Source organism: Sylvia atricapilla, chromosome 5 (genome assembly GCF_009819655.1).
Source record: "Sylvia atricapilla isolate bSylAtr1 chromosome 5, bSylAtr1.pri, whole genome shotgun sequence".
Classification (NCBI taxonomy): Eukaryota; Metazoa; Chordata; class Aves; order Passeriformes; family Sylviidae; genus Sylvia; species Sylvia atricapilla.
Window position 1 is genome coordinate 64,423,545 of NC_089144.1, and position 21,195 is coordinate 64,444,739.

At 41.1% G+C, this 21,195-nt stretch overlaps 1 protein-coding gene across 10 annotated transcripts in view; it reads right to left on the reverse strand.

The window, feature by feature from the left end:
- Window positions 1–1,201: 1,201 nt before the first annotated feature.
- TCF20 (transcription factor 20) overlaps window positions 1,202–21,195 on the reverse strand; it is a 118,281-nt gene continuing 98,287 nt past the window's right edge. For 4 of the 10 annotated variants that reach the window (XM_066319815.1, XM_066319817.1, XM_066319814.1 and 1 more), the window contains exons 3-6: window positions 16,152–16,245; window positions 9,373–9,422; window positions 6,342–6,469; window positions 1,202–2,525 (exon numbers count right to left, since the gene is read on the reverse strand). In XM_066319815.1, the coding sequence (XP_066175912.1) occupies window positions 6,386–6,469; window positions 9,373–9,422; window positions 16,152–16,245 (228 nt within the window). In that variant the 3' untranslated portion in view covers window positions 1,202–2,525; window positions 6,342–6,385. Of the gene's footprint in view, window positions 2,526–6,341; window positions 6,470–9,372; window positions 9,423–15,798; window positions 16,060–16,151; window positions 16,246–18,982; window positions 19,803–21,195 lie in introns of those variants that run through there. The other 6 variants (XM_066319820.1, XM_066319821.1, XM_066319822.1 and 3 more) reach the window with 6 other exon arrangements.

Genomic DNA, 21,195 nt, shown 5'->3' on the forward strand with positions numbered 1-21,195 from the left:
AAACACTTCCCATTGAGAAATACTTCCCATGGAGTCAACTGTGGTACCATTTCTTTATTTGCTCTATTCAACTCCCACTACCTTCCAACCACGGTGCACGAGGAAATACTGAATCTCCATACTTGCCACAAACCATACTTTCCCACATGGAAAACCTCCAAGGCTCCCTCCCAGCAGCTACCCAAAAACCTGCTGCCTCTGCTGTGACACCACCCTGAAGAGCCAAAGTGAAAGTGTCACATTCAACAGTTCCAGCACATACTGTTCTGCTGTCATGGTGCTACATACAGAGTTGACTCTTCACCAACATAAAATCAATGCAATTAACAGGAACTTTTTTTTTTTTTTTTTTTTTGAATGTGTAGTACAGAACAGACACTATGAAAAAAAACTATTTTTATTCAGTTGAAAAGAAGTCATTTACTCAATCACATTAACTAGGCTAAAAATTACTTTTTTTCTGACTACACCAGCAGTTAAATATTTTCAGCACCAATTCATGACACATTAGTGACATTTATCACAACAGGTCTATTTCTTAATGTAAAGGACATACTGACTTCAGTAGCTGCTACTGGAAAAGGAGTAAGCAGAAGGCTGCCCTTTCTTTCCAAATATTTATGAGTGAGAGTAGCAACTTCTAGAAATAAGTAACTGCCAAATTATCTCCCAAATCTTTAAATTGATCTTTTAAAAATAGAGTTAAAATAGATATCTTAATATGAGCTATCATAGATTTTATATTTATGAGCTGAATACTCCAAAATGTGAGTAGTTGAGCAAGCATCCAGCACATAACTTTTAAAATAGTTCTTCCCCCCCCACAATATCAACCCCATTTTTTATCCATGTCATGCTGGTTAGATCCCTATCTCTAGTGACTTCCCAGTAAACACCACACTGTTTGATATGGCTAGGATATGCTACCATCATCCTATGAGTGAAAGAAGTCAGTGACCTGGTGAAATACCACCAACTCACACGAACAGAAAATTCACCAAGTCATTGGTTTGTTAACCTCAAACATCAAACGAATCCTAAGCTTTAGTTTTTCAAAGCCTTTGTGGTCTTCCTCTTGCTGGGCCAGCTCAGAAGGTCATCGCTGAAGGCAGAACTGATGAAAGCAAAGAAACCAAAAAGCAGCAGGTAGTACTGTCTCTGTCCTTTCAAACAAATCAAGTTCGCACAAAACAAAAGGAGACAAGGTTAAAATGAAGTTTATTAGTTTTTTTGGTGTTTTAAGCTTTTTTATATAAAACTGTTTGTGAAACAGCTATTTTTATTCCCATGGCAGAGTGACCCCTGAAAGATGCACTAACTCCTTTCTTAAGGCCTTAACAAGAAAAAAAAACCTTTTGTGGTGTTGTTGTTCCTAAACCCCAAATGTTTTAAAATGACGTAATTTACAAAACAAAAACAAACAAACAAAAAACCCCACACAGAACAAAACAAAAAAAACCCAAATAACCATATAGTGTAGGCTGTTACACTGACATTCCCTCTTCCTTCCACAGGAAAAGCAAAAACATTAAAAAAAAATAAAAAAAAAAAAATAAAGGGTCAAGTGGATTTACCCCAATCAGTTTGAAGATACATTGACTCCACCAACATTCCGACTTCCTTTTGTTCCTCAATCTGGCAGGTAAACCATGTCTTCCTCTCACCTGCCTTCCAAACTGAAGGCAGCTTTCTTGGAATGATCTGGGGGTCACGTTGTTGCCACACAGGGCGGAATACTCCCTTCCCCTGCATGGTACAGGTGTTCCCACACCAACGAGGTGTATGGGACTAGCAAGCAGCAGCCACCTCTCACTTCATGAGTCTGCAGATGCTGTTCAAGCTTACATTGCTAATAGTGTTTCTCAAAAATGGAAACCTCCCTACCCCTCAGACACAACTACTGACACCAAATTACCTGCAACCCTCCGAGCCTTCCTCCCACATCCTACAAACAATTTATCAGTATTTTGTTTGCCTTTCAAAATTGGATTTCATTGGATGTTGTGAGAAAGAAAGCAAGAGGAACAGAGACAAGTCTTGTTTGGAGTACTCCCAGTTTTGCTGTTCTTTCCCACAAAATGTTAGGCTCCACATACCTTGCATTAATTTTGGATTTAATATTTACTTTAGCTATAGGTTTCTTTTTTAATTTATATGGGGATTTTAAAATTTTAATCAAAAGCATCAAAAGGGATATAGCGCACCTTTCATTTAAAACAAAGTCTTTCAAGACTAAAAAATAGATCTTTATATATATATATTTATCCCTCCCTCTTTAATACCCCCCACCTGTTTCCTTTTTCCCCCTCCCCTCCCCACTGTCAATATGGAGATTGTGTCCATGGAAACAGCTGGTTCAGACTCCTTGGTCAGATTCTGTGATGTCATCAGTCTTGAGTGTGATGTAAGAATTTATGAAGGAAGTGCTGGCATTGGCAGGCACGTTGAGAAGGGGCATGGCTGCACAGTGGGAGAGATTCCATTCAGTCACGAATGTCCACCGCTTTTTATCTCAACAGCCTAACCTGAAAAACAAAGTCAAAATAATATTGGAATGGTTCCTTCCCTCCATTTGCAAACCAGCCCCCTCAGGCTTTGGAAAAACCCACTCAGCAGCCTACCACAGCAGCAACACCAAGAGCTCCTTAGTTTTGTGGACTGAAAACAGATATACACAACGGCAAGTAGTTCATAAAAGCTAATCCACGTGACAGAAAGTCTTAGTTTAACGACTAGCAAAAAAAAAAAAGAAAAAAAAAAATTAAACAAGGCCAGTTCTGAAGGAAGTCTGGGACGACAGGACCACAATGGCACAGCACTCTTACAGAACCTCTACCTTCAGCAGCCAGGCAGGAGCTCACTCACCTCATGTCCACTCCTCCCACTGACCGTGAGGATGGCAAACGGGGGCCAAGTGTGTCCCAACATGGTGACAGCTCCTGGGCTGCCCTGAGGGACTGCACCTAAATGTTTCCCTACGGGTCACGCTGCTTCCATCCAAAGGTGGTTTCCAGTGAACATGGAGCAGACAGTGAAACTAATATCAAAATTACAGGAGTCCAGGAATCAAACCTGGGAAATGGCCAGATTTCACCAGCTAAAGGTAAAGCCGTGTGTGGCTTAACTAACTGAAGGGCAAGTGAAATTTCTTTCTGCTGCTTCTTTGATCTAATTTTCGTATTATAAAGACAGTTCATGGAAGGACTAAGCTTGTGATGTCTTTCAAGACAAATGTGGAAATATCCAAATGCTTGGATGTTCTCCCTGTCCAGAAATTCTATGAGGTGAGAAAATGAACTTCAGGAGTTTGCTAAGTTGGTGGAGGCTCAGTTCAAAAGAGAAACTACAAAGTTAAAATTTAATTTCTCTGAGTTATGGTTCTCATTCTTCATCTGCACAGAGAGAAAGCAAAGCTTGAAATAATGTATTCCTTTCTTCCCTTATCCCATAACACAAGTGAGCCCAACAGCAATTTATTTATTTAGTAGGGTTAATTACTGTGATGTGACTTAGATAAATCCCTTCCTTCAAGCTAGTGAGCTTGGGAAAAGGAAAAAACTTGCACCATAAGTGATGCATATGGAAAGCAGTTAACGGCATTAGAGGTGTGTCTGTGAGCAGAGTAACACCCCCGTTTGCTCACAGCTGGCAATTAAACTCCAGGAACCCTAAGTAAGTGTGATGCAGAAGTCAATGCTGCTCTGATCATCAGCATGCCAATTAGATTATACTCCAGTAAGCCCAACTCTTGGCTGCAAATATTCCCCATCCAGGGTATGCCATGCTTAGGGTGAGTAAAGAGTCAGGCAAGTACAGAGAAAAACCAGACGGGCAACGGTGCAAGCACCAGCTGAAGAAGAAAGGGGAAGGTCCCCAGAGAGTTCAGGCAGCTGCCCTTTGTGGTTTCATTACTGCACAACTGAAAGAGTGTCAAGGCTGTGTTGCTGTCTCTGGCTCCTGTACAACTGCAGCTTGCCCATGCCTGGAACTGGTCCAGAGCATCAGGCATTGGCTCAGGGAAGAAATAAGCTCACACAGAGAGAGAGAGAGAGAGAGAGAGTCCTGCCTTACTTCTGGACAAGATCCAGAGCACCAGACTCACTGTCACAGTCACTCTCCAGATCTGGACTTGATCCAAATGTTCTAGAGGCAACTGGCTCAGGGAGAGAGAAGCAACAAAGACAGAATACGCTGACTTGCCTGGATGTTATACAACATGCAGGATTTTTCTTAACTTGCTAGGCCTGGGAGTGAACCAGGACTGAAATAGCCCAATAATCTCACAATTGAGTATCCAATTGAGTATCCACTGTATCTTACACTAAGGCCAGCAGAAGGGCAATTCCAGTACTGCCTGGACTGCTACAGAGTTCCCCTAAAGTTCCTTAATTACCATAGTAGTACAACGATTTTTTTTTTTTTTTTTTTTTTTAATAATTGGATCTTTTAGATTTGTATGGCTTTTATTTTGGAATGCAAGATCAGGTTGGAATTGGAGAACCTAATTTTTAAAGCATTCTGAACATGGAAAGGGGGTGGCTAAACAGGACCTTCTGGTAAGAACTACTTGAGGCAAAAGTGGATTTGGAAAGAAATGATGCCTTAGAGAGGTATCTACAGCATACAGTGAATACAGTGCAGAGATTCCACAAACCTGCAAGGTCTTAAGACATTCCTGTGCAAGGTCTTAAAACATTCCTATGATATATAAAAAAAGAAGAAATAATGTAGGGAACAAAGCTGTGTAAAGGTCTCTGGGACACAGTAATGTTCACCAGTACCTTAAAGGAATGACCCAAAAATCACCAGACTTCCCCAGTGTTAAATAGCCAGAAGAGGCACCTTGGCTGTGGGACTCTTGTCATGCTTTAACGTTGAATTACATTGCCTGTTACACTTTAAGGAAAAGAGAAAAGCTTAAAGGAATCCCAGTGACCTTTACCATGGAAGGAGAAAGCTACTCAAACGCTGTTTACATGGTAACTGTTAAAACTGTTAAAACAACACGCCAAAGCCAAGAACAAATACTATTAAAAACAAAAAGTCACAGAGGACAGCTGAGCTAAACCAAGTCAGCAGCCAGTCTACAAAATGGGACACTGCCCATCTTCTGCTACTGCACCAAAACCCCACAATCTTCCAACTAATTTCTCATCCTTCACACAAAACACCACTAGAAGTACTTCACAATTACTTCACTTGAAAAATAGGAAAGGTTTTAATTTAGGGGAGGTGCCTGGGAAGTAAGGGAACGGCAATGAGGGAAGAGGATTACCATCAGCAGTTCCAAGAACTGACATGAAAGAGCAACTTCCCCTGCATGACTGCAAGAAAAAGACAGAGAAGCAAATAGCCCGAGTAAGAAATTGCAACTGAGTAGTGAAATGAAGGCAAGAGACCTTCTTGGGCTGCAGTTTCATGGAAAGGGAGCCAACAAGTATTAATTTGAAACCAAACACTTCTTTCATTTTAATCCACCCTGTTGCCTTTGAACTTCAATGTACTCGCAAATGAGTAAGAAATAGGAAATCTCAACCTCATCCCATTCCCTGGGTGCTAACTCCCACCTCAATGCTACTCCCTCCTTGTGCCAGAGTATTTTCCCAGCCACACAGGAAACTAGATTAGGAGAATGACCCAGCTTTGATGCTAACATGGCAAAAAGCTGTTTCAGACAAATTGAATTCCCCACCAAGTTCACGCCTGGCTGCACGAATGCTGGGCCTAGACGAAGGAGGAGGCAGGAAGGAAGTGCAGTGAGGACCTTGGGGCACAGTACAAAGTTATGGAATTGTCACCACTTCTGGATACAGTTCTATCTTCTATGGCCTATGTCTGTTGGCAAAACTGAGAAAAAAGCTGGACTACAAGAAACAAGTGGGCTCCTGCTAAGACTAATTTACTTACCCCTGGATCTATCCACGCTTCCAGAAAATGGGAATTCTAGATTACAATAACCCTGAACTCATCAATATTATTTACTCCTTACATACAGAATTTAGGATAATTTGATGACTTTATACAGAAGCTTACTATTAACTACTCAGACTCACAGAAAAAAAACCCTTCAAATCCTCATGGACGTGATACAAAAGGAGATTTCTGCCACTCATTTAACTAAGAGAGTAACCAGGCAGTTGTAACAGCTAACGAGCTTTGCCTTTCACTGTTTAACAGAAGGAACTGCTGCAGAAATACAAAAAACTGAACAGGATGGTAGCAGAGAAAAAAAAAATTACAAATTTTCTGAATACACACAAAAGCACCTCGATTTCTCACAGAGATGGGGAAGGCACTGGAGGTAAGCCAGCAGGTGGAACTGGAAGCTCTCTCCCACTCACCTGTGCTTGCTTTTATATCCATTCCCAGGAGTACACTTCCCCCCTCACCCCCGCTCCGACTGCTCTGTGCTGAGGCTGCCTTTCACCATCTTGTTCTGCAGGGAAGGAAGAGAGCAAGGAGGGAGGGGCTGACAAACCAGCAAGCCAAACAGAGGAGGAAAAAGAAAATGAGGGACAAACAGAAGACAGGGGTAGGGAAAGGGAACATACAGAAAGTGAGAGAGAGAGGGAGAGAAAGAGAAGTCAGTATTGGAGCCAGAAATAGACTTTTCAGACAGAGTTTTCCCCGAGACAAAAGCAGATAATTCCACAAAAGTAGAGTCTGAGATATGAAAGCCTGGTTAATTTCAAGAAACAGAATTTAACAGAAAAAGGTAGAAAAAGCTGAGAAGCATCACTTTAAAACTGCCCAAACAGATGGCTTAAGACAATCTAAGACAGCTGAGCCACCAAAAGGTGAGGTATCCCATTTCCTTTATGGCCTCTCCATGGTTCAGCATCCTCATCAGGTCTGTTGCAACCTCGCTTGCTGTGATGCAGACAGAGCTGGTTGGATCTGTGAGAGGAACCCTTCAAAAGATGATAGTTTTCAGAGAGTATTTTCCCCGTGATAAAAACTGATATTTTGCATAAGTAGCACATTCAGGATATGGATGGTTGAAGCATCAATCCTGACAGAAGAAAATGGAAAAGCTCACTGGGGAGCACACAGAAAGGCAGGACCAGTCCCTCTGGACTTAGCTGGCTTATGCCTTAAGTGCCAAGCACAGTTAATGAGGCAAGGAGCACCTTTGCTCTCCAGGAGCCAATTACTGTGATGAAGTGTATTTACCGGTGTGAGGCACAGACTGCCAAAGGGTAAGAGGCCCTGTACTGGGGGACTTAATGCTGGAGATTTATAAAGCTAGCTCTTCCACCCATTAGCTCCCAAACGGCAGAGAGAGATGAGACAGTCACTAACTCGCTAATAGTGTTAAGCTGGTGTTACCTAAAAGCATCACTTTCAACAGATTAATCGAAAAATCTTTCTTCTCAATTGCTCATACTCATATCATGCAAAAAAAAAAAGATGCAATTTGTTCTCCAGTCTTTCTAGAGCAATGGTTTTCAGCCTTTCTGTTCCTGCATTGTCAATGTCTGGAATTCCCCTTACCAGCCACTACAATGGAAGGAGCAGAGCGAGCTTATGTTCTGCCCTGCAGAAGGACTGGGAACAAACCGGTAATGATTAGTAGAAACACGCGGTGAGGGTGGAGAAAGAAAGCAAAGAAAACTGCTTGGCTTCAAACAAATTACTCCTGTCTTTACTAAGCAAAAGTCAAGAAACTTCAGTGTCAGAGAAAGGCTGCTGGTGTTGAATTTCTGTTTGTGACACGATGACGAAAGTAATCTGCAGTGGGATAGTTCTGAATAGAATTCAAACTTTTATTGCCTCCTGAAGATCCATTATGAACTGAATTGGTAGTTGTCTCCCTCCCATCCCACAAGATTACTTTAGAAATCCATGTGCCTTTTCAGAATTTTCTCTGGAAAGCTGAATTTTTGCCTGAATTTAAACCAGTTCTCTCCTTTCATGGTTTGAGCACCATCACTGCAAAGTGCTCACATACAGCAGTAGTGACCCAAGCCATCTATGTAATACTGTATTTCCCTGGAATACTTCAGACAACAGGCAGCAAAAATAAAACAGCCTTCAAATACACAAACCTCCGTCATGGTTTAACCCCAGCCATGCTGCGATTATCTTTAGTCATGTATCCAAAATTGAGCAGAGGGTGGCATTTCCGCAGTTACGTTACACAGTAAGGGGAGCTCATCCTTCCTGTTTTGGCTTGGCAGGATCTGCAGGTTCTTGTAGCATTTATGTGTTAATTTAAGCTTGCTGTACATTGTCAACATTATTCCACTGTTGTGCAGAATAACTTATTTTCTTTTATATAATGAAAAGTAGGTCAATTCCGGATAAGAGCCTGAATGTGCACTGAATCTTCCAGTGCATTTTAAATACGTGTGCATAAATACATCATTTTGTGGTGAAACACCCAGAAAGGAGCATGAGGCTAATTCCTCTGTGTTTACAAAAGACAGATTAAGAATAACCTGTGAAAACAGAAGACCATGAGATGTCGGTCTAATTCTAGGCAGGGATCTAGAAGAACTAGACAAGAACTAGATAGAAACTAATCCCTGCTAGAAAGCAACACAGCTCTTTCCTATTATCAATTCCTTTTCCGCATAAGCCGTCCAAGCTCTTGCACAATTCCTGTTGTATTTAACTGGCAACAAGAACAGTTGTTTTTCTGGATACTTTTTCATCATTTAAAACTGGAAGACTGGTATCCACAACCTCCCAGGGATGTATCCTCAAGGGCTGGGAGGGGTATTCCCAGCACTGTATCCCATTACTTAGGGCTGCAAGAGAGTATGTATTGTCTACTTCATCTCTTTCCACCACTGTGTGTGGAGGCTCCAGGGACAATTATTAAGGATGCCCAGACTCTGGGCAGAAGCAGCACAGGGGTTTTCTGAAGAACCAAAGATACACAGAACAACCCCACAGATCCACCGAAGGCTGAGTGGTTGGATTCAGTCCAGTTACTACTGGTAAACTAGAACAAGATGTTTCCAAAAACCAGGAAACTTTTTCAAAGAGTCATTTTTCTTCTTCCTTGCATCCTCAGTAAATCCAAAGAGAAAACCTGACAGTTCAATGCAACATTCAAACAGGAATAGTGAGCAATATACTGGTTCTATCACAGAATTCCGGAAATGAAGTTGAGCTTTCTGAAGAGTCATCAAGGATCTAAAGAAACACTCAGCAGATGGAATAAAAATTTTATCTTCTTTATCTTGGTATTCTTCTTGAGTTGATGTCTGCCCCAGAATACACCACAAGAATATATCACAGAATAATTGAACTAAAAGCATTTCTGAGTACAGACAGTATCCAGGTAATAAGATTACTAATCCAAATTTAGAAACCAGAAGAGGGCAGCAAAAACTCAGGTCTAATCCAGGAGACGATTCTTACCTTGTGCTTGGGGCACCTCACTGAGAAATTCTCTTCGTTTAGTAAACAATCTAAAGGAGGAGAAGACATCAACGTATTATTTTTTTAATGAAAACCAACTTGAAAAATACATCACATGTGGTAATCTTGCCTCACAAACATACATTTTTCATTCAAAGATCTCTTGTAGGAATACTTTGTTATTAGCAGGTTGATTCCTTCCACCCCCAAAGTTTTATCAAACAAAATAACTGAACACCCCACATGACAATGCTGCTCGGATTACCAAGCAACCCCGGTTTTCCCAATGATCTTATGCAGTAAGAATGACAACAGCGAGACTACAAATCCTGTATCCCAACCCCTTTCCACTATTCCAGCCTTCTTTGCTTTAACACAAGAAAGATGGATACATTCATCCAATCTGAAAAGACAATCCCTGCATTTCACAGTACAAATGCTGCTTTTCCCCCTTAACCTAAGGCCATGCCAGCATCAGGGGAAGAAGGGCTGTGTGTCTAAGTATGGGTGGACACGGTTTATTTGCAATCCCAAATCCTGGTGATAGGTTTACACTGTGACACTATGTCTAGTAGTCTGGTCACCCATGCTGCTCTTAGATCTGCTTCCACGAATCCTATATGTGAAGCTTCTATAATCTAAAAAGTGTTAATTACTTTTATATTTATAGATTTATTTATATTTTTATATTTATTATATTAGTTAATTATTTAAACGTACTACATAAAGTCAGGCACCTATGTGGAACTGCTTATTTAGGAACAAATTAAGTAATGCTGCCATTTGAAGAGCACTTACTTAGCAGCACTGCTTCTCCTCGCATCCCCCCTCCCAGAATATGCCCCTAAGTGATGCAAGTTGGCAGCTCTTCAGCCACGGAGAAAGCAGCACTCCCCTCAGAGCACTCAGCTGCCTCCCCTGGGCACCCTGAACTGTAGGGTCAGCTCTCAACCTGCCCACATGCCTGATACTGGTCTGTTCCAATCCCCTCTTGCATCAGAGGCTGACCCAAGGCTGTCACCTCATCAGCAGGACCAAGCACCGATCCCCACCTCAGCAGGACTATCAACTCCGCCCCAGAGAATTCAGCAAGGTGCTTATGACCTCCTGCCTGCTCCAACACACCCCAAGAGCTCACAGGTAGAGAAGCCCAATGGTAACTAGGATGTGCTAATTTAGAACACTCTTAAGTATGTAGCATAACCAGTGCTACCTGCTGTTTCAATCTGCTGGAAGAATTTAGCAGACAGCAGGAGACTGGAACTAAAGCTTGAAGGAAAAGCTTTCTAGATACCCAAGCTTTGGCAGAGCTTCCCTCTGCTATGGAATGCCTAATGCTTCAAAACGAATGCCTCTGGCCTGAATCAAAGGGAAACAGCATGCAAGAGGCTAAGTTACTTGAGAGAGATTTTAGCAAGGGGAGTAAAAGCCTTAATCTTGCCACAGATAATTTCAAATGCAGCATTAGGAAATCACAAGAAATAAATAAAATGTCTTCTCATTATAAGGGCAGGAATCATACATTTAGACTACAGCATGAATTATCACTGCATAATACAGCAATCATCAAAAATACACAGAGCAATCATCGCAAACATACACAGTATGTCAGAACAGAATGGAGTTTTCTTCTTTGTTGGAAACCCAACATTGGTAATGAATGCTGTTCTTTAGCTAGTACATCAGAAAGGAAGATTGTACAAGGATCAGGAAGAAGTGCCATAAACCTTGTACCTAACGCCTCATCTGTGTATGGAGCTCTATTTCTTACTAAGGTCAGCATTTTTGTTGCAAATACTAATAGCAGATCCAATTAATAGCAATTTTTGTGGTTTCTGTTAAAGGACTACTATGAAAAATGCCATCAGCACACTGTAGAAAATCAGCTGAATACAAATAAGGCAGAAATTGTTCATCATTACAAAGCTGGCCTGGGTTTTGGTTAGCAGTTCCAAGTATTTTATATAACAGATTATGATTTGTCATGAAGTCAGCAGACACAGAGCTATGATCAGCGCATTGTGGCAGAAAGGGAAAAGAACTGAGACTTGTTTCAACATTTTTTTCTCCATAAAGTAGTCAGGGAAAATATAAAACACTTTCAATAGAAGCAATTATTCTTCTGTAAGCTTTATACTTTTGTCTCACCCTCTGTGTTCTGCCTGTTACTCATCTTTAATGACACTTGTGAAGACACACAATTTCTGTTCTCTGAAAATTCATTTTATTTTGCCATTAATCTTTTCCTAATTTACAGTCAAAAATCTTTTGTAAGTGGAACTGCCTGCATACATGTTGTAGGGACAAGCGTGCTGCAACCATCAGGATCTGACTCCAGGTGGGGAGGAACAAGCAGAGGGAGAGGATATAAAATTACAGAAAACAAAGATCCTGTTTCCATGGAGACATCCCTAGGACTAAGTTATCTTGAGACTCCTCACATCAGAGGCTCTTCATAAATTTGGACAGACGAAAGCCAAACACAGACGATGTTAACTACAGTACTTCCATACAAAAATTACTTACGTGGCACTAGTGATCTTGATTTTTATGTAAATGGACAAGAAATGTTCAGCTTTCCTACACCCTATATTGCCAAAGACTATTTTCTATGAAAGGAGATTAAAAGACAGCCTGAATTAGGCTATATGAAAGCATCCATATGTAGAAACTAGCAACTTAGGAAGCCACGTGCCTTGCACAGCAGTCAGTTAGCAACAGCAGGGCAAAGCCTGCTTCCTCACCAGGGTGGGATTGGACACCAGCCACTGAAGCCAGAGAAGCCAGAGCCCAGGTCCCATCCCGAGACTGCCTTCAGTGCTGCAAGGAACTGAAGCTGTTTGACACAGTCCAGCCTCCAGCCATTTCCCAAAAACGTACTGCCTTTCATGAGGCACAGTAACAGACAGGTACCAACTTCTAACACACATGGACACAAAGGCAGAAAGGCTTCAGCTCACACGGCAACTGCTTTGGAATACAGCACGGGTATTTCATCTCAACTAAGGCATGGTCGCTTCCAGGAATTGAGACAAACCAAGTGTGTATGACTCAACATACCCTAAAAAACACTCTAGCGAGTGTTTTCTGTTTGGCTTTATTTTTTTTTAGATACAAACTCAGTCATACAGATTACAAAAGCCTGAAAGCCCTTGTAAATGTTAACAAAAACTTCTGAGAATTCAGAACATATCTGTGACAGATCCTAAAAACAACAAGGTGGAATCATCTTTCAAGCACGAGAGCAGGATGGTTGACTTCAAAACGGAACTACCACTGAGCTCAAGGAAGCTGAGAAACACCTGTACAGCTTCACTACAGAAAGACAGGAGAAATGCAAAACCAATAAAAAGGGTTTACAGGCAGACAGCAGGCTGAGCAAAGAGAAAAAAATGTTGACTTGTTTTTCCAGGAAGTCTACATTTTCTGCTTGGGCATAAATGAAAATTGGGTCTTATGCCATATAGCTTGTTTATTTCTTTTACTGATGTATTGGAAGAGTGTCTGTAGATTAAGACAGCTTGATTACACCCACAGATAATACTAACTGCAAACAGAGTCTTTTACTGTCACACCATCAGGCTGAAATTTTGAATGCTGAGGATCTACTTCAAGCTGGGGCTCTTCTATTTGTTTTGGTTGAAAACTTCACCTGAAGCAGCTGATTTCCTTAAAACCCCTTCTTGGAAAAAATTATTCTGCCCATGTTAAACATCCCAGGATTTTTTTTTTCTGAAAAGCTCTACAGTATCCTGATTTTCAGTAGGAGCTGGATTTTATCTAAGGCATGTCCTTCCCAGCTACCACAAAACCAGCAAACAGAACTCCTCAAAAGGCGATACAAGGGTTTTCATGTGTGCCTCCTCAGAAGAGGCTTGTCAAATTTTAGTAGCTATGTCCTTTTAAGAATTCCACCAAATATAGTTCTGTTTGGGGGTGATCAGGCCTTTCCTGTGAATGAACCTCTGCCCTCTGATTCAGACACCAGACCCAAAAGCAGTGAAGCTGTCAGGGGACATTTCTAAGACTCAAGCAACCCAAAAGAAGAAAGTGACCATTTCAAAACTGCAAAATGGGAAGCCCTAGTCCAGCAGGCAGAAGTGAAAACAGTACCGAGAAAGGCCACCAAGATACAGAAAGAATGGAGGCTAGTAAGAGACCAGTGCTACTAGAAGGCAGGAGAAGGGAATTAAGGATGAGTCCAGCAGGGGGATAAGACAAAGAATTGATTGGAACAGGGCACAGAAAGGTGAAACAGAAAATATAAAGGACAGTAGAGAACAAACCAGGACTAGCAGGGTGATGGTGAGACAAGGAGCCGAGTTAGGAGAACCAAATGGCAATAATGAAGCCCAGAGAGGAAAAAGAACTAGAAACAAGAAAGGAGAGGAGAAGGTGAAGTAGGAGCAGAGAGGAGGAAGCCAGATTGAGAGCTAGAAAACCAGACAAAGCAAAAGTCAGAAAGAATTGGGAGGAATTGGGTCTCACTTTTACTGGAATAAAATCTGTAAAGAGGAGTCTGAGACCAACTAGACAACAGGCCTGTGGCTGGTATGAGAGGCCAGAGTGGAGAACATATCAGACATACAGATGAAAAGGCAGAAATAGATAGGGAAATGTATTTTAAAAAGCACCAATGAAATCTTTTGCTCTCACTAAACCTTACCCTTCCTGGAGTTAAACCAGAGACTCACCAGTTTTACCAACTCCTCCATTATCCTTAATTTTGTAAATATATTTATAAAACTCACAGTCCAAGTATCCCATCTCCATGCAGCTCTTGCAATTTATTACTGCTGTATTACTCAAAGGAGGGAGATTAGCTTGGAATTGTGCACTCTGACAGATGGCCACATGACAACATGATGTCTCATAACAAAATTAAAAGAAAATGAAGTAAGCATAGCTTTGGAACTTGAACATAAAAAGCTACTCTAAAAAATCTCACAGGTTGCAAAGTCAAGACAAAAGTGAAAAAAAGCCAAAATTAATCTAACCCAGGTCTACATATTATATAGCACACATGTTACATTTAAAATGGCCTAAATAGTATGATTATATACTTGCTTTTGTACATGACACTGCCTCTTCCATGCATGATACAGAACTGCTCTTGGGAATCAGTCACAATAGTTCAGGATATTTCTCATTTTGGAGGATCCTACATTTGCTGAAGTGCAATAAAGCTAATATATCTGGAGAAAAAGGACAGTATCTGGATTTTGATATCTGAATTTAGAACCCAGAAAATGCTACATACTGTATCTAGTAAAACATGATAGTAAAGAATTAAGGCTTCAAATTATTGGGAACATTAGCTATAATTTATTTTTGTTTTTTCATGGTATTGAAAATGGCAGGTGACAAACCAGAAACAAATACATACTAAACAAACACAACATGAATGTGAAACTGATTGGCAATCGTGTCTCTCAAACACACTGTACAAAACCAAGTTTATTCATGTTCATGAAACTCTCGGGCATGACAGAGGTAAACATCATGGGAAATTTCCCAGTTCTACTTTCAGAACCAAGAAGGAATCACCTGCAGTAAGTATGACACACATCCAGCAAGGACAACATATGTTCCTGAATGATTACCTCTCCATCCTACAGGCTGAGGTAGGGCCTTATGAAAAGAGGTATTAGCCTTTAATTAGGTGATTACTATAAGACAGATTCATAAAAGACCAAAATTACACTTAAATGGACACCTTTATTTCTGGTATTTTTTGAGTATGTGATTTTTGCAACCTGAATAATCTTCCATGTGAAGTCAAGGGTTCTCTGAACTAGTAGTACTGCAGCACTAGAATATTCCACTGCAATATTAATTTAATAATAACGTTCCTATTAGAATAAAATGCAGATCTCCAACAGGGTGGGACTTGACAGTGAGAGGTGCAATGCAGTAATTCAAAAACGAGCATTTCTACTTCAAATACTCTAACATCTGGAAAATAGCATAAAATGGGTGGTGAACAAGTGGGTTGCTGTGGGATTGGAATAACAAACAGGAAGCTTGCAATTATTTTCCAGTCTAGAGTTGTAATCTTGAATCCTTTCCTGCTTGTTATCAGATGAAGTTTTGTATGACAGGAGAAGTGAGTTACAAGGGACTGGAAAAGTGGGGTATTATTTACTCTGAGGTTGGATTTTTTTACCCAAGAACAAAGTTTATCTCCATGAAAAACTGTCTTTATTTGCATAAACCCCAAACTCACAAGCCCATGCTCACAGCTGGAAACAGCACCATCCAAACAATTAGTTTGTCTAACGATGAAAATAGGACCTACTCAAGAGACTGACCAAACTGCTTCTTAGGAGGGAGAAGGAAGGTTGAGCTGCAAATGGTACTGATGATTCTACAACCATGAACACGTGAAATTATTACTAGGACCACCCACAGGAGTGTAACACCCTGAAAGAAGAAACCCCGTGCTGCTTACTTACACCTTTTAACAAAGGGTTTCTATTTTTGGCAAGAAAAGAGTGATCAGTTCTCGCACTGCAGCCAAATTTCAGTCACTGTAGCTGCACTCCCCCAAACCAGGCTTTTGCTGCTCTTTCAAGCAGATTCCTTTTCATTACAAGCTCCATCTTGTCCCAACGTGTTACTGTACGCTGTTTATCTCACGCTGTTTCTCACCATTTTTATTACTTTATCTTCATAGTAAGAGAAAAACTGAGAGGGAGTTATTTGTGAAGTACCTCAGAATTCAGTGTCGTACGATTTGAGTAATTATGGAACACAGTTAGGGTGTCATTTGTTCCTACCTGCATCGATGGCACATGGGTAATGGTATCGGAAGGAGCAGCCTTTGTTGTAGCAGCCTAAGGTGGCTCCTGGTTCCTGGCAATAGGAACATTTCTGAAAGGGAAACCAAAAAACAGTAATGAAGATTGCAGTAATTCTTCTGAATACCTGTATTTTCCTGGGAATTTTATCAACCACATTCCAGCACAATTTTTTTGACAAACCATGTTAAACTCTATCTTTCTACACTATATAAATAAAGGCCTTTCAAACAGGTAACAACATAAGCTCTTTCAGTCCAACATGAACTTTTCAGCTGTGCTAACCAGGCAAGAGATACAAATGTTCAGCCATTCAGAAAGAATTTGAAACACTTCTCAAATCTGTTTTACTGGCTCATGTGTCAGTACCTGACAATGCCATCACTATTAAAACAGGAGGGAAGAGAGTGGTTTTGAATCTACAGCAGCTTTAAAAGGAGAATTAGCACAGCAAATAATGATTCAGAAGACACCACCCCAAAAGCAATTTGGTTCCATCATTCTCATTATCACTAGCAGCTGAAGAAGATTATGGCCAAGTTGAATATTTTTTCACAGGTGATCAAAAAGAGTTCATTTTTTGCTGCTCAAAGAGCAGCAGAAGCTGCCATCATGGGAAAACAACTCATCATCACAGAAATGGCACAAGTCCAAAAAAAGCACTTGCAGTACAACAAGAATGCTCATACAGTTATTGTCAAGGTAGCTCAGACTCATCTGGTGACCACGTTCAATTTTCATTAGTCAAATCCTATTAGTCAATGATGTATTTGACTATAATATCAGCCATTTGTGAAAGTCTCTCACCCATTTACTTTCTCCTGAATGACTTAAGAAATGACCTAAGGAAGTAATTCTAGAGCACATCTCATTCAGCCAGCCATTTTATTTTTTGAATGTATACACTACACACTATTTTTGTTAATCTGATTCTGATGAAAGCTGATTTCTGACAGGTTGACATTTTTCCCTTAAAAAAAGATATAGCTATACCTGGTAGAATTCACCAAATGCTAGGAGACGGCTACTATTTACAAATTAAAAAGTGATTTAACTACTGGCAGAAAACAAAGAGAGGAACTACCATAATTTCAGAGTCGTCCTCGAGAAAAGACAGGAATTTTGTTTATTCTGCTAAACACAACCAACACCATAATGAGGACTTGAATATTTGATACAACTCACTTTGAATTCAGGCTGTGAGAAGTTGCCTTTGGTCCCCACCTGCACACAGAGATGACGACATGATCTAAAATCACTGTGGCTACTGGAAATCCAGTGTCAAACTGCACCGCTCTGCTGCCACTGCCAGCGTGCTCCACCTGTACCACACCAACACAAGCAACAGCTGTGCTCAAGCCAGCAGCACACCTGGCACTGCTCACAGGGATGCTCACTTGCTGACACGGCCACAGCTCCTGGATCACACGTCTTCAATCCCTGATCAGCTCACACGCTGCAGTGGAGATCTGCAGAATAGATGTGGCCAAAGCTAATAGCCACAGCAAAGTTCCTCCTCACTCTGCATAGTAAACTGATTACATGATTTCCAAACCCTCTGAGAATATCGGACAGTTATTGCTCTTGCTGCTATTCTGTGCTATGCAGACATGACTTTAGTTTGTATTTAAATGCCTGAAGGAAGATGAAAGCAAAACTAGCTCCAGCCATAAAACAGGGGGTCCTCTTCAAATCAAAGCAGATGCAACTAACAGAAAAGCTTGTGAGACGTCAGTTTGCGTGACATCTACAGCTGCAGTTTTGAGTAACACCTTCTCTTTATGGGTGTGCCAAAGCATCCTGAGACTGATCTTCAGTGCTTCCTACTAAATCATGTCTATCATCCAAGCACGACAAACTACTGCAGTATTTATGATGCAAGGGAAGTGTCCCTGAGGCCTAGAGAGACACACACAAGCAGCTTATTATTGCCTGTCAGAACATGAATGCAAGTTTCCAAAGATTAAAAAAAAGGCTAAACCAGTATTGAAATGCGCACTGAAATATATGGACCGCTAGTCAAACTGCAACGTAATTTGCTCTCCCCATGGGAGTAAAACCAAACTTCATCCACAGAAAATGTCTTTTCCTGGCTCTGAAGTCAACCCTAGAAGGATATTATGTACTGGCAGTAGTCCCAGATTCACCTATGCCAAGTACTCACAAAGTGCAGCTCAAGGAGTTCTGAAACAGAGCTCTGTACCTGTGTACTTTATTCTCACTTTTAAATGTGTCTGACTGGGATTAGTTATTCAAACAGGACAGAACCAGAATTAACTATTCTTTTTTAATGCAGATATGAATTTCTAGTCTTGTTCCTCAAAAGCATTCTGCCCTCCCCACTTTATCTCATCTTTTACGTACCATCACACTGTTGCAACAGAAGGTCATTCTCTCCTGGAACACTGTGTCCTGTGCAGAGCAGTCAATAAGAGCATAAGAACTACAGCAGCAGAGACTGAACTGCAGCTGTATAAAATATTTCTTAAAACTAAAAAGGCATGTCTTAAAAGACTATGCTGTATGATACAACAGAAAACAAGACCTCTAGCAAAATTTGATACTTTTCCAAAAGTTCATTTTTTGAACTTATACTTTGCTGCACCTAGCACGGTTGGTGTTGCTATTCTGAAAATCACATTCTGAAACATGACAGGCATTCTGACAAATTTTCAGCGGAGAATGGATAAAACAGTTTGTGATTTTAGGAGTGATCAGTGGGTAAAAGCGGGTAGTTAAGGTGCCAGCGTATACATCAAGCCTTCACTGCCCCTTTTTTTTTAGTCCGGCAGACCAACAAGATTTTACCAGGGTTACCTGTGCCGTGCCCACAACAGCAATTCCCCAGTGGATGACTTTGCCACTGATGGCTCAAGGCAGAGATCATCTGCTGCTGCTGGCTCCCCTGCTGCTGAACAAGTCTCCGTTCTGACAGATGCTTCTGCTTTTCACAAGCCACTGACAGTGTAATGGCCCCATTTCTTCTACCTCCCGGGACCCCCAACCATCTGCTTCTTTCAGGGGAAGCTGAGGGAACCACACACACATTCGCCACTCTTTTTTTCCGAGCTCTTCCTTCTTGACACACCTTAGTGACTGAACAAAGCAGACAGCCCTACAAAGCTGCATGGTTCTCAAACAACTTACAGGTCTATCGCCTTATCTTTGACAGATCATCATGTAGTGCCACATGGTTTCCAAATACACCCAGGTGTTCCCATGAAGAAAAAAAAAAAAAAGCCAAGACCCCTCAAAATTTTTCTGGATTGTCTCAGTCTTCTTTTGCAAGACATTGCTGCTGTGCCTTAAAAGGTAAAAAGATGCCTGTTCCTGCTGGTACCTTCTGTGGCTTGGGTTAGAACCCTCATCTCACATATTTATGCTTCAAAACAAAAAATACGTACACTACAACTAGGAAACATTCTAACACCAAAATAAAACCACAGAACTTCTTACAAGGAAATGTGTGACTGCAGCATAATTACGACTAATTGTTCTCTTCGTCCGTGAGCAAATTTTCACCCAATCTCCACCATCCTGCAGCCATTCGCCAGCAGATGGTAGCAGCCTGCTTGTCACTTGTAAAGGAATTACAGCATTCTTAGCCAGGGAAACAGCATTCCAGCTCTCCTGGGAAAAGAAATTCCTTTCGCTCAGTAAGCAAACCTGCTTACTGCTTAACCTCCCCTCCTTGAAAGAGCTGAAGGCTGGTACTTGGAGTGTCCTCCCAATGGGACTTGCCAATGGATAGTAATCGTTGCCAGGCATCCAATAAACTCTTGGCTTAAATTTAAAGGGGGAAAAAAAAAAAAAAAGAGACCACACAGCAAAGATTGATTCATAAGTCCTATCTCCACAATTCATCTCTGGCCACAAGGCACATATATCTCACTTAGAATAGGCTGGAGAGACTGAAAAGTGCCATTTAGAAGAAATGCTCCATCCCACGAACTAAATTACCAATAGCATTAAACCCAGATACATTGTCTCTACCTCTCCACGCTATTAGCAGCCCATTTCTTCCTTGCTACAGCTCATCATTCTGTGTCTACCAAAATGAACTAACAGCCAGCCTGGAAGTGTGAACGGCTGGGGGACAGCTACCACAGCAGCAGCAGAACAGCTCTGATTAATTTAAAATGCTACAGCACCTACCAGCTTTATTTCTTTTGCTTTATGCTTGGCTTTTTTCCCCCTTGCAATCTGTATTCTTTCACTCTTCTGAGACCACACTGCTATATGTAATCAATAAGAGTACGTTTTTGAGTACCTTCCTTTGCTTCCCTCAGATTTGTACCCAACTCCACATAGGTGTTGTAACATAAAGATGTCCTGAGCTACCTATCTTCCTTCTCCTGAACAAAGCTCTTACTTGTGAAAACCAGTGTCCCAAGCTGCTCAAGTAAAGCACTCACCTGGCTCACTTTGGCTCTGCCCTAGACAAAGTATTCCTTAGTACTGGAATCTGACAGTGGACATGGTTTCACTGCTGGAGGGATGAAAGCCGCCGATTAGCCCTTCCAAAATATTCCGGGCAGGAGCAGGAACAGTTGCTTAGAGGCAGAAATTAACTGCTTCTAACACTAATGGAAGGTGTTTTCAGATGTCTCCTCCGCTATCTTCCTTGCTGAACAATTACCAAACCGGTTTACACAAGGACATTCACAACAGACACAACAGGATCATATTTTCTGCTGTCTGTAATACAAAGCATCTTTTCTTGATGAGCGATGGTCTTATACTCAGACCTCTTGACTTCCTCTCTTCCAATGACCTGTTGTGCCTTTGGTCTGTTTTCTTTCTTTCTTTCTCCTTTGCTTTCTAGGCATCTCCTTGTTTTGTCCCTTCTCACATACCAGTATCAAGAATGCACAAAAGGAGTAAAACGGAAAGCAACAACTGAAGGTTACTAACAAAGCAAAGCAAGCGAAAATGAAATACACGTGGCATTAATTATACAGGTACAAGTATTTGCTTTACATGTTATATGCATTTCTCATACTCTCTCTTTCTCCTGTTTAAA